Source organism: Macaca mulatta, chromosome 2 (genome assembly GCF_049350105.2).
Source record: "Macaca mulatta isolate MMU2019108-1 chromosome 2, T2T-MMU8v2.0, whole genome shotgun sequence".
NCBI lineage: Eukaryota > Metazoa > Chordata > Mammalia > Primates > Cercopithecidae > Macaca > Macaca mulatta.
The window spans coordinates 170003488-170017829 of NC_133407.1; the positions used below are offsets into that span (position 1 = coordinate 170003488).

The 14342-nt window shown below is 37.8% G+C and overlaps 1 protein-coding gene across 6 annotated transcripts in view; it reads left to right on the forward strand.

Moving 5' to 3' along the window:
* The window catches only part of NAA50 (N-alpha-acetyltransferase 50, NatE catalytic subunit), a 29140-nt gene extending 22387 nt beyond the window's left edge, over positions 1-6753 (forward strand). For 3 of the 6 annotated variants that reach the window (XM_028843328.2, XM_077990765.1, XM_015129813.3), the window contains 4 exons: positions 1025-1158; positions 1582-1701; positions 2144-2210; positions 3812-6753. In XM_028843328.2, the coding sequence (XP_028699161.1) occupies positions 1025-1158; positions 1582-1701; positions 2144-2210; positions 3812-3989 (499 nt within the window). In that variant the 3' untranslated portion in view covers positions 3990-6753. 6 annotated transcript variants of the gene reach the window in all.
* The last annotated feature ends 7589 nt before the right edge of the window (positions 6754-14342 follow it).

Below are 14342 nucleotides of genomic sequence, written 5' to 3' on the forward strand. Positions count from 1 at the left end.
GAAAACTTTTTAGCTTTAATCTTCTTTTCCATGGAACCAATTGTTTAGATTACAGGTGGTTTCTTAGAATGCTCCTTTTATTAGTCCTTTCTCACGCTGCTAATAAAGACATAGCTGAGACTGGGTAGTTTATAAAGGAAAGAGGTTTAATTGACTCACAGTTCCGCAAGGATGGGGAGGTCTCAGGAAACCTATAATCATTTTGGAAGAGGAAGCAAACACGTCATTCTTCACATGGTGGCAGGAAGGAGAAATGAGAGCGAAGCGAAGGAAAGGTTCTTTATAAAACCATCAGATTTTGTGAGAACTCACTATCACGAGAACAGCATGAAGGCAACTGCCCCCATGATTCACCAGGTCTGTCACATGAAGTGGGAATTATGGGAGCTGCAAGATGAAATTTGGATGGGGACACAGCCAAACCATATCACTCCTGTTGCTTTCTTAATGGATAGTTTTCATACTGGGGTGGTTTTCAAAATGTGGATTCCTTTGTTTCGTTCCAGCAACTCTGGTTCTGAGAATGGGGTATGTGTGTCCAGGAATGTGAATTTTGAGTATCGCCTCTGTGACTCTGATGTAGGTAGTTCATAGACCACGGTTTTCAATGAATAGAATGTGCATGGTATTGCATACTTCCATTGTTTTCTTAGAATAAATTACTAGAAGTAAGATACTTGGACAAAGGAACTGTAATGTTATCAGAAATAGGTATATCTAAATTTTTCTGAACTATAAACTACAAGGAAAATTTTGACACTTGTAGAATGTTATTCTAGCCTTTGTAGTAGTTGTTGTGTGCCATATTTGTCCCTAAATGTGCGTAATTGTATGAAAGCTATGAGTAGAATTTGTATTGAATGATGTCAAAATTTGCTTATAAATGGTAATTTGCTTATAAATCAAGTCTGAAAGAGTTGGATTTATCAATCATGTAAAAAAGACTTGGTTCCCCTTTCATATGTTCATTTTAAAAATGAGGCTAATTATGTATTATTGAGTACATTTTGATTTGTTCCAGTAGCCGGATCGAGCTGGGAGATGTGACACCACACAATATTAAACAGTTGAAAAGACTGAATCAGGTCATCTTTCCAGTCAGCTACAATGACAAGTTCTACAAGGATGTGCTGGAGGTTGGCGAGCTAGCAAAACTTGGTATTACATGGTTTTTTTTTTTTTTTCCTCCCTTTTCCTTCTTTCTGTTCTTGAGCCCTATTTTTTAGAGAGCAGAAAGAGTTAACTAATTTAGTTTGCTTATTTTGTAAGTGAGGAAATGGGAGTGGTCTAGGTTGGGAGAAAAATCTCAGAAATCAGTTGAATAAAATAGTTGAATTTTAAAAAGAAATGCTTAATGTTCTTATTTAGTGTATGCCTGTGTGTTTTCACTTTTTAAGCTATACTGGAGGAGGCTTAAACTTCCTAAAATGGCATAAGAGCTTTGAGGTCATTGATATTCATGAGATAGTTCATGAAATTTAATGTTGATAGGAACAATGTAGTCCTTTAAAAGGGAAAAAGATTAAATAAAATGTGTTACTCTGTCTGTTCAACATTATATCTTTATATTTTCCTTGGCAGCCTATTTCAATGATATTGCTGTAGGTGCGGTATGCTGTAGGGTGGATCATTCACAGAATCAGAAGAGACTTTACATCATGACACTAGGATGTCTGGCACCTTACCGAAGGCTAGGAATAGGTAAAAAATTGTGGGTTTTTTTACTTCTTCAGAGAGGCATAAACATATTCTTTGTTAATGTGTCTGACCTAGTAAGTTAATTTGGGTCTTTTTAAGGAATACTGAGAAAGGGTTACTGAATTATGTAAAATATGGTGAGAAATAACTAATGTTTGTTAACATAATTCTGCTGGAATCCCTACATAGATTTGCTATTTACGTCCCCTTCTGCTTTTTCTGTTTTTCTTCTACCTGGAAGTGCTTGTTTAAAAAGGTTAGTCTTCTGTTAACAGTTTTAAACATATGTAGCTATTGTAGAGAGAGAACACAACTTTGGAAAATAAGAATAGTCTATACCTCATAAATTCTATTAGGACCCAATAAGTAGTTCAGATGGCAGGTGGATAGATACATAATTTAAAGGTTGATTTATGAAGTCACATGTTATTTGTTTTATTAACAGGAACTAAAATGTTAAATCATGTCTTAAACATCTGTGAAAAAGATGGTACTTTTGACAACATTTATCTGTAAGTAAATTAATATTTTATGTTCTTATCAGAGGGGTTTAATAAGTTGGCAGGAGAAATCTTGACTAGAAACTTTAAAATCTGGTCACTTACTGTGCCTTTGGAAACACTGTGGAAGTAGTTGTTACAAAGTATTCGAGTAGTTGTTTTGTTTAGTTTTGTTTTATTAATAATAGTAGATTAGGGACCTGAGATAGAACACATTGCTTTATTATATTAGGATGAGAGCTCCAAAATCATAGGGAGGAAATCAGGATTAAAACTCAGGCCTTGGCCAGGCGCAGTGGCTCACACCTGTAATCCCAGCACTTTGGGAGTCCGAGGCAGGCGGATCACAAGGTCAGGAGATAGAGACCATCCTGGCTAACACAGTGAAACCCCGTCTCTACTAAAAATATTTAAAAAATTAGCTGGGCATAGTGGCGGCCGCCCATGTCACAGCTACTCGGGAGGTTGAGGCAGGAGAATGGCGTGAACCCGGGAGGCGGAGCTTGCAGTGAGCTGAGATCACGCCACTGCACTCCAGCCTGGGAGAGAGAGCGAGACTGCATCTCAAAAAAAGAAAAAACTCAAGTCTTCAGAATTCAAAACCATTAATACTACTTTTCTCGTGCATAACCTTGTGTGTTTTGTTCAAGGCTATGTTGGATAGCCTTGAACATTGTAGTAGATCATTTGTAGTAGAGTTTAATAATCAAAATCATAGATTACCTAGCTGAGATTATACTTGAATCTCAAGAGGCTGTACATAAAGAGCTATGACTAAGATCACAGTCATGGATGTTCATAATTTAGTTTGGCTGTGTGAGATGCTGAATTATACAGTGTTATTTTTGGGAGTAATTGAGAAAGCTTGCATTTTTAATTTTTAAAACATACCATGTTTTTTATCAATCAGAAGGAAGATATATCTTCAAGCTTTGAGACCCTAGTTTTTTATTTTTCATCATTATTTTCTGTGTGTTAATAGGGCCTTTTAATAATTTATCCTCTTAAAATGAAAAAATTTTGATAGCTGTGGTACTTTTCCATTTGTTGACTATAAGAATAAACACTGTGAGCCTTCTAATCTTAACCAGCTGTCTTACAAATGTAAAAATTAGATTAAAAGTGTAAAATTGGGCCAGGCGCAGTGGCTCACGCCTGTAATCCCAGCACTTTGGGAGGCCAAGGCCAGGCAGATCATTAAGTCAGGATATCAAGACCATCCTGGCTAACACGGTGAAACCCCATCTCTACTAAAAAATAGAAAAATTAGCTGGGCTTGGTGGTGGGCGCCTGTAGTCCCAGCTACACGGGAGGCCGAGGCGGGAGAATGGCATGAACCTGGGAGGTGGAGCTTGCAGTGAGCCAAAATCACGCCACCGCACTCCAGCCTGGGCGACACAGAGAGACTCCGTCTCAAAAAAAAACTGTAAAATTGTCATCAAAAGCTTTTAGGTAAGCATGCCTAACCTTTGTTGATTAGTGGTAATTGTAAAGAGAATGTAACAAATGTGCAGCATTCTAGCTCCAACCAATTTGGAGCTATCTGTGGAGAATGCTTAAAACTTGATGAAACCTTAATTTTAATTTTTTTCTGATACTCTCTTATACCTCAGGCATGTCCAGATCAGCAACGAGTCGGCAATTGACTTCTACAGGAAGTTTGGCTTTGAGATTATTGAGACAAAGAAGAACTACTATAAGAGGATAGAGCCTGCAGATGCTCATGTGCTGCAGAAAAACCTCAAAGTTCCTTCTGGTCAGAATGCAGATGTGCAAAAGACAGACAACTGAACAAATTACAAATGAACTTTCTTGCACTTGCTTGTCGCCAAATAAAAGAGAGGCCCATTGATACCCCCTCCCCCAACACTTTTCTTTTAAAGCTTTTCTCCCTCCTTGTTCTTGTTTTTCTTTCTTCCTTTCCTTTTCTCTAAGAGTTATAATACTTTGAAGGACTTCAAAAAAATAATCATGTTTGAATTGTTTTCTCTTATTTTTGTGAGGTGGTTTGAAGGAAGGAGAAGGTAGATCTGTTTAATTTTGCAGTTAAAGCTAGATGGTCCTAAAAATTTAATTGTCAAATTTCAAATTTAATGTCCTGCTTTCACATTGAAGGGCAGAGCCTACAAAACATTGTATATTTCAAAAGACAAAAAGAAGCAGCAGCAATATCTTGTTCTCTAATGCATAGACTAGTTGAGTGTGTTTGTGGTACTTTGGGTTTTTTAAGACTGGGATACTAATCCCTAGACGTTGCCTTCACTCCACCTTTAGTCCTTCTGAGCACTCTCTCGGGAGTTGAACATCGTTATCCTTGTAAGAAATACTAAGCTTATTTTGATTTTTAAGCAATTATATCTTCTCTTCTTGCTGGTGGGTGGGGCAGTTTGGTTTAGTGTTATACTTTGGTCTAAGTATTTGAGTTAAACTGCTTTTTTGCTAATGAGTGGGCTGGTTGTTAGCAGGTTTGTTTTTCCTGCTGTTGATTGTTACTAGTGGCATTAACTTTTAGAATGTGGGCTGGTGAGATTAATTTTTTTTTAATATCCCAGCTAGAGATATGGCCTTTAACTGACCTAAAGAGGTGTGTTGTGATTTAATTTTTTCCCCTGTTCCTTTTTCTTCAGTAAACCTGACAATAGTCTAACCTTAAAAATTGAGTTGATGTCCTTATAGGTCACTACCCCTAAATAAACCTGAAGCAGGTGTTTTCTCTTGGACATATTAAAAAGTACCTAAAAAGAAGCTTAGATGGACTGTGACACAATAAATTCAATTAATGTCATCTAATGCCAGCTGTTAAAAGTGTGGCCACTGAGCATTTGATTTTATAGGAAAAAATAGACAGTATTTTTCAGAATAACATAGCTGTGCTATTGCATATCTGTTGGAGAACATCCCAGATTTGCTTATACTCAGTGCCTATGATATTGAGTTTAAGGATTTGAGGCAGGGGTAATTATTAAACATATTGCTTCTATTCTTGGAAAAGTAGAAGTGTAAAATGTTAATAATACAAATGTCACTGTGACCTCCTCCACTGAGAGGACTGGTTTATGCCAGATCATTTTCTGGCACATAGAGAGTGGCTTTGACAGGTTGATAACTTTGTAAGATGGGAGACATCTGAAATATTCATGTTTTCCTCTTATAGTCCCATCTCCACTATTTAGAAATGTTCTCAGACTTTGAAATAATGCACAGGGCTTGAGCTTTCTGTCATTTGACTTTGAAAGGAAGTTTCATTCATATTTATCCTCTTGTGTAAAATTCTAGTATAAAGTCTCATCTCCAAATATGTTAAATGACAAAATTATTTTATAAAATGTTTATGCACACTTTATCACCTTAAGTTTTTATTTGAGAATGTGAAAGTACAAGGTGCAGTAGACTTCAACAATCTTGAGTGCCAAGAAAAATACAGAAAAAGAAGACAGTTGATGAATGCGTTTATAGGTTTCTAATCTTAAGATGGTAAAAATGTAGAAAGACCTTGCTGGTTTTTTGAGAGTATTCGTTTCTTAAAACAATCCAAATCTAAGCTTAGAAGAAAAGTTTAGCATTAAGCTCATTTATCTTCATGGATAAGCTTCAGCTTGCTCTTGGCAAGAGAAGAGTGCTTGAGTTACAGAAAGCATAATTAGTTTGAAGAATGCAGCAGCCTTTTTGTAAACTTCCCAGATATCAAAATCGACTTTGATATATAAATGGTTTTCTGAGATGACACTGCCTCTATTTCTATAACCATTTCACCTGGACTATCTAATCAGTCCTATGAATGTATCCCTAAATGTGGTTATTGAAAACCGAATAGCTGCCTCATGACAAGTATGTGTTATTTAAGGAGGAAAAAATATTAAATTTTGAATTGAGTGTGTAGGCTCCCTATCATTATATAGTTTCTTTTTCCATGGTAGTCAGTGACTTAACCTAAATTGTAAATGTTTGTAAAGGGTTAATTGTCCTACATCAAACTTATGTTAAATAATTCCATCCACTTATGGAGGAGGAGGAGAATGTGGAAGAGGTAAAAAGCTGGGCACAAGTTCATATGCCTATGAGTCAGTAAAGACTGAAGTAATGTCCTATGTTGAGCTGGTTATTTTGATATATGATAATTATCTTTAGAACAATTCTGTTAACTGGAAAATCACAGGATATATCCATCATATTTTTCAGGACAGATAGTTTTTACTGTGGGGCAAATAGGTTAAAATTACACTGTATGGTAGTTGCATTTAGGTTTTAAAGCAAAGAATCTGTAGAGAAATCTATGCAATATATAGTTTGTCCAGATTAGCTTTCGTTTGGGGAATGAAGTTCTGAAATATCTAAAGCAGTTTACTCATCAGTTGAAAAGTCCTCCAAAAAGAGAACTATTGGGAAACCATGGTGTGTGGTGGTGGAAAAGAAAAGCTCCCTCAGTTTTTTGGAGGGAATAACTTAAAAAAAAAAATACTTAAATGGCTAAGTTTTCTTGGTGCAGTTAAGAATTAAACTTGTCAATTTTAACATTGCTGTTACATCTGAAATAAACTTATGTGATGTTCTGGTAGTGAGCTGTGATATCTATAAATGTCAAAACTGTATTGTTGAATTCTGCAGCCAGCAACTGTACATACTCATTGTGTAGTGTTTCCCTTACTGCTTTTATTTGCTTTCACATTTCTTTAAGATCTAATTTTAAAATCATTAAAATAGGCCAGGTGTAATTAAGGCATCCTAATTCAGATCTTCTGTGACTTGCTAGGTACTGCCCAATGTCTACAATTCAGTTCCAGTAAGAGGGAAAAAACAAGATCCAAGGAACTGTCTTGCTGCTATATTCTTAATGTAATTGTTAGAAATACTTGACACTTCAGGCTGCAATCTGTTTAGTAATGTGTATTGGCTACAGATAACATATTCAGGTGTTTTGGTTTTTTCCTTGTAAGGAAGGAGTATAGTAGTTCAATGAGTTGGGAATTGGCTTTTAACCTTTTTCCTGAATATCAAACATGAATTTAATATTTTTTCTTTAACGGAATTAATTCAGTATTTAATATTTCTAGTCAAAATTGTTATAATTAGAGTTTTGCTTTTTTCACTTAAGAAACAATGGGTGATCCTTGTCTAGTGTGTCTTAGTTATTACTGTAGTTTAAAACAAGTATTATCTTCCACAGTTCTGGATCAGGAATCTAGGAGCTGCTTAACTGGGTGGTTCTGTCTTGAGATCTCAGAAGGTTGCAGTCAAGCTGTTAGCCAGGACTGTACCATCTTGAAGCTTGACAAGGCTAGAGGAGCCATTTTCAAGATGTCTTGCTCACGTGGCTCTTGGGCTTCAGTTCCTCACTGTGTGGGTATCATCATGGGGCTGCCTGATGGACAACTGGCATGTGGCTTCCCCCAAAGGTGATACAAGAAAGTGAGCAGAAGCCACACTCTTTTATGATGTAGCCTCAAGTGACATAATTTCTGCCGTATTCCATTAGTCACACAGACCGACCATTGAATCACTCTGGTATAGTGTGGGAGGGGACTACACAAGGATGTGAATACTGGGAGGTGGATGTCATGGGGCCCTCTCGGAGACTGGCTGTCACTGCTCAGAGAAGATACTGGGCTTTGTTGACTCCCAAGGTCAGGGTAGTTTTGGTGAGGTTGTGTTTTATTAGTCTCTAAAAGGAGTAGTTTTCTAAATGAGGGTTAGAAAGCACTGCACTTTACAATTAGGATATAAAAGAAATAGAGAGTGGGCCTAAAGGCTGTGCTCTTGTGATTGGGTTTTCAGTGGGGAAGGGAGACAAGGCTGTCTCAGACTGACGCTGTTCTCACTGAGTGATTTGAATATTTCTGGGAAATTGGATACTACAGTCACAAATAGGAACAGTAAGCCTGTAGAAATTTTTCAGGAAGTAAATATTTTCTATGGCGGTGTCCTGAATTGGTTCTCCCTTGCAAGACTGAACTGTAGGAACTTAGTCCTAGTTTATGATACAGCCAAATAACATAGTCATATGGGAAAAAGGGTTTGAGTCAGATTTCTTAATGTATGTGTAGTTAACTTGGTAGAACATTGAGAACTATCAAGTCAGACAACAATCTGTTACTGGGGCAGAAATTCCCAACCTTTTCAGTTCTCCAAAATTTAAGATAACTTGATTTCTTAGGTAAAATGTTTTTGTTTTGGCAACAGAGTCTCGCTCTGTCGCCCAGGCTGGAGTGTAGTGTGGCACGATCTTGGCTCACTGTAACCCCCACCTTCCAGGTTCAAGCAATTCTGCCTCAGCCTCTCAAGTAGCTGGGACTACAAGGCACATGCCAACATGCCCGGCTAATTTTTTGTATTTTAGTAGAGACGAGGTTTCACCATGTTGCCCAGGCTGGTCTGGAACTCCTGAGCTTAGGCAATCCGCCTGCCGCGGCCTCCTAAAGTGCTCGATTTCAGGGGAGCCACCGCGCCTGGCCAGTAAAATGTTTTCTATCTGGAATGAATCGAGGTCTTTCCCTTGCTCAGTAGCTTCTAGAAGAAGAAAAAATAGCATCAAGATCTGATTCAGAAATAGTTGGGAGCAGAAAGTTAATATGAAGGAGTTGCTACTTGTTAACAGCCTAGCGTTTAGATCTAGAAGAATTATTACCTTTTTAAATTTGTAATGAAAGCTTAAATTCAGCATTTGGGAAGTTTACTCTTGGCTGGAATATTTTGGAGTTTGTAAACAGTGTGTTAGATATTCCTGATTTAACTGAAACTAATTTGCCACATAGATTTAATTTCATTCCAGTTTTACTTGTTTTATTTACTGTCCTCAAAAACTCAAGACATCTGAAAGGATCTAAGCAGTATAAATTAAAGCACATATTGAATCGCTGCTTTCATAGGACATCTGATTATAATGCTTTTCTTTGTTGCTTTGTCCATACTGAACTTGTCTAGTTTATCTTTGAGAAACCATTTGCTAGTATCAAAAAGTCTTCTGTAAAGATTTGAACAATCTTGAGTTATCCTTGTCACTAGCAATCTCTTCCCCTAAAGTATAATAAAACTGTCAGGTACTGTATGTGTAATTACTTATGCAGGTGAAATTTGAATACACAGTAAAACCCAGTTCTCTTAGTAAGATGAGGGCTTTGTTGTAGCACCTTTAAAACAGTTTTACAACATCATTCTTATCACCTTCCTAAGTTAGAAATGATCTTCCTTTAGTGGATATAAAAGTTGTACGTTGTTTCTACAAACTTATTGGGTGCCTACTATTCTGAGCTCAGGATATAGCAGTGAGCAAGGCAAATAATGTCTGTGACCTCATTAAATAAAGGTAAGTAAAATTCTAGTTGCAGAATTCATGTCTAAGTGAAGGTCATCCTCTTTACTAAAATGAATCAGCTCCTTCAAGGATCTTGATTTTACCTTAATTTTGAATTCCCTATATTGACTTGTTTTCTCTTACATTGGCTCCAATACAAACAAAAAGCCTTAATTCCTATAGGAGAACTGAGACTTAGAAGTGGGAAAGGGAGTGCAAAAGAGATATAAGTTCAGAATGTATACAGGAGAAACAATGTAACATTGTAGAGGTTCTTTTTTTTTCTTTGAGACGGAGTCTCTCATTCTATGACCCAGGATGGAGCGCAGTGGTGCAATCTTGGCTCACTGCAACCTCCGCTATCTGGGTTCAAGCAATTCTCCTGTCTCAGCCTCCTGAGTAGCTGGGATTACAGACATGCACCACCATGCCCGGCTATTTTTTGTATTTTTTGCAGGGACGGAGTTTCACTATGTTGACAGGCCTTTTCTCAAACTTCTGACCTCAGGTGATCCCAAGGTGCTGGGATTACAGGCATGAGCCACTGTGCCCAACCTAACATTGTAGAGGTTCTGATTCCATCATATGTAGCTTGTGTCTGTGGACTCATGCAGCTTATCTCATTCTAAATGGCCTTTTTCATGCTACAGTTTAAAAAACAGACTAGCTCAGCTCTGGTGACATCTCAACTAGAGATCGTATCATCAGACAAATGAGTGACCTACTTCACAATTTGACCTTTTGCATCGGGATCCAAAGAGTAAATTCTTTCCTTCATTTTAGTTTCTGATTAACAGTTTTTCCCCAGATGATGTACTAGCAATGACCTCCCTCTGGGGACTTGATTCAGTTTGTTTCACATATAAGCAAATCTGTATGACCTTGGTTACAATTATCTGCAAGTATCCTGATTCTGTGTCTGTCTTGCTTTGTTACAGTTACAACACTGCTAACTCCTTCAAGTGTAACTTCCACAACTGCTCAGTGCCTACTAGCTTGGTCTTTTCTTGCCAAACCTTTCTTCCTCTTTCCCTACATAGAAATGTCTAGAGTCCCTTCACAGCAAATGGAAGTTTAGCCTATATTATGTACCCTGGGACAAGTTTAGAATGTGGTTCCTGGATTATCACAATCATTGACAAAAGAAAAAAAAAAAAGGTGCTCCTTGTAACTTGCAGGGCATAGTACACTGGCTTACATGAAATTTGGTCATAGAATGTACTCATAAGAGATCAAGTGCTGACAGTGAAAAAGATGAGTATGGCCCTTACCTGGAGATGCTTAGCAGTCTAGTAGAAAACATTTTTTTCAATTCCCATGAGATACTGTGTTGAGATGAGAGGTATAAATTTACAGAATTTTGAAGAAGACTTAATTAGTTTTGAGTTTGGTTCTATTACTACAAACAAAATGAGTAATTATTGTGTCATATGGTTATCTAGACATCTAAGAGTGAACAAAAATGATAAGTGTGCTTAGAGAATTAAATATCTCTACTGAGGTATGGTAGCGCCACAGGAAAGGTGTGTCCTGTAGCAGATATCAGATAATTTAGCTATTGGAAAAATAATCTAGGACCGAAGTAATTGATCAAAACAAAAATGGGGTAAATAATTGAACGTGTAACCCAACGCCAGAGCTTTGCAAATTTATAAGAATCACAATGCTTAAAAAAAATAGATCTAATGTATGCATTTAAAAGGACAAAAATTCTGCATTAAGAACTTGGGAGAGGGGTTAAAAAACTCAAATTTAACTCTAAAGAGCTCCTATTCTAAGAAAAGCATTGCGGTATTTTGATAATGAAAAGATCAAAAAAATTCTAATAGTTTTTTAAAATATGGCTTTACTTTTGCCTAATGTTGCATTGGGTTCATTCATTACAATAAAACTTACTGGCCGGGCGCCGTGGCTCACGCCTATAATCCCAGCACTTTGGGAGGCTGAGGCGGGTGGATCAACCTGAGGTTGGGGGTTCAAGACCAGCCTGACCAACATGGAGAAACCCCGCCTCTACTAAAAACAAAATTATTAGCCAGGCATGGTGGCGCATGCCTGTAATTCCAGCTACTCATGAGGCTGAGGCAGGAGAATCGCTTGAACCCAGGAGGCGGAGGTTGCACTCCAGCCTGGGCAACAAGAGCGAAACTCCATCTCAAAAAAAAAAACTTACTGAGCGCTTACCACGTATTAGGCACTGTGATTGATGCTACCATCCAACATAGTGCTTATAAGTAACAATACTGTAATATATACTTAAAATTTTGCAAGAAAGATAAATCTTACATGTAAGTTTTTAAATCACAAAACAATAGAGGCTGAGAGGAAACTTTTGGACATGATAGATATGTTTATGGCATTGTGATGGGTTAATGGGTGTATGCTTATCTCCAAACTCATCAAGTTGTATACTTTAGATATGTACAGCTTTTTGTATGTCAATCATACCTCAATAAAGTGCTTTTTTAAAAAAAATTAACCAAAATAGACCATACTGACTTGGGTTATAAGTCAAAATACTAGCACTTCAGGAGGCCGAGGTGGGTGGGTCACCTGAGATCTGGAGTTTGAGACCAGCTGACCAACATGGTGAAACCCTATCTCTACTAAAAATAAAAAAATTAGCTAGGCGTGGCAGCTTGGGATGCTGAGGTAGGAGAATCGCTTGAACCCGGGAGGCGGAGGTTGCAGTGAGCCGAGATCAAAAAATTAGCTGGGCATGGCTACTTGGGGTGCCGAGGTAGGAGAACTGCTTGAACCCGGGACAGGGAGGTTGCAGTGAGCTGAGGTCATGCCATTGTACTTCAGCCTGGACAAGAGCAAAACTCAGTCTCAAAAAAAAAAAAAAGTCAAAATATATTTAAGAAGCTTGAGGCCGGGCGCGGTGGCTCAAGCCTGTACCAGCACTTTGGGAGGCCGAGATGGGCGGATCACGAGGTCAGGAGATCGAGAGACGATCCCGGCTAACACGGTGAAACCCCGTCTCTACTAAAAAATACAAAAAAATAGCCGGGCGAGGTGGCGGGCGCCTGTAGTCCCAGCTACTCGGGAGGCTGAGGCAGGAGAATGGCGTGAACCCGGGAGGCGGAGCTTGCAGTGAGCCGAGATCGCGCCACTGCACTCCAGCCTGGGCGACAGAGCGAGACTCCGTCTCAAAAAAAAAAAAAAAACTTGATATCTGGAAAATAATCTGAAAATTAAACGTTTCTAAATCATGTCTAAGAAGTTGTTGCAAGAGAAATGAGAAATTTTGAACAGAAGGAAAATGAAAACTGTATCAAAAGCTGCAGCAGGCAGCTAAACGCTTAAAGGGTAATTTACAGCATTTTGTGTGAGGAAAAATGTCTTAAATAAAGGATCTTAAGTTCCATCTTAAGAAACTAGAAAAACAAGAACTAGTTAAACCTAAAGTAAGCCGAAAAGGAAAAAGAGCAGAAACCAGTAAGATTGAAGACAAAACAACAAACAAAGCAACTGCCACTTTGAAAAAGTAAGATTGATAAACTTCTAGCTAGACTGATCAAAGAATAGAGAAGACACAAATTACTGATATCAGTAATGGCAGGGGACAACACTACACAACTTAGAATAAAAGGATAATCAATTCATCCAATACAACAACTTAGATGAAATGGACGTTTTTTCAAAAAATATGTCCATTTCATCTGAAAGACAAATTACTAATGTTATTCAAGAGGAAAGTCTGAGGTTTGCAAAAGGTTAAACAGTCACCATATGACTCAGCAACATACACATCAGAAATGAAATGTCCACATGACAACTTGTATTCATAGCATTAAGAATAGCCAAAGGGGCCGGGCGCGGTGGCTCAAGCCTGTAATCCCAGCACTTTGGGAGGCCGAGACGGGTGGATCACGAGGTCAGGAGATCGAGACCATCCTGGCTAACACGGTGAAACCCCGTCTCTACTAAAAAAAATACAAAAAAATAGCCGGGCGAGGTGGCGGGCGCCTGTAGTCCCAGCTACTCGGGAGGCTGAGGCAGGAGAATGGCGTGAACCCGGGAGGCGGAGCTTGCAGTGAGCTGAGATCCGGCCACTGCACTCCAGCCTGGGCGACAGAGCGAGACTCCGTCTCAAAAAAAAAAAAAAAAAAAAAAAAAAAGAATAGCCAAAGGGTGAGAACAACCCAAGTGTCCATCAACTATATCCACAGAAAGAGCTATTGTTCAGTCATAATAGGTGAATCGTATGGTATGCAATAATATCAGTAAAGCTGTTTTCATAAGAAAAATAAGAAACCTGAAATAGTCTCATATATATAAAGAAAATTGAATTTGTAGTTAAAATCCTCCCTACAAAGAAATCCCAGGCCCTATGGCCTCTTTTGTGAATTCTATCAAATATTTAAGGAAGTTATGATACGAATCCTACATACTCTTCAAGAAAATAGAATATTGGTCAGTTCATTTTATGAGAACAGCATTATGCCAACACTAAAACCAGACAAAGACATTATAAGAAAACTATAGGCCAATATCGCTCATGAATTATGACTGGAAAATCCTTAAGAAAATATTAGCAAATCAAATCCAGCAATATATTAAAAGGATATATTATGATCAAATAGGATTAGTCTCAAGAATGAAAGGTTGATTTAACAATTGAAAACTAATTTGTGTAATTTATCATATGAACGATCTTAAAAATAAATGATTATCTCAATAGATGCAGGAAAAAAATATTCAACAAAATTCAACACCCATTCACGATTTTTTAAGAGTTTGAACAATATAGGAATAAAAAGGAATTTATTTAATCTGAAAAAGTTATCTATAAGAGCTTTCACCATACTTGATAGTCAAAGACTGAATGCCTTACCACGAAGTTTGGGAAG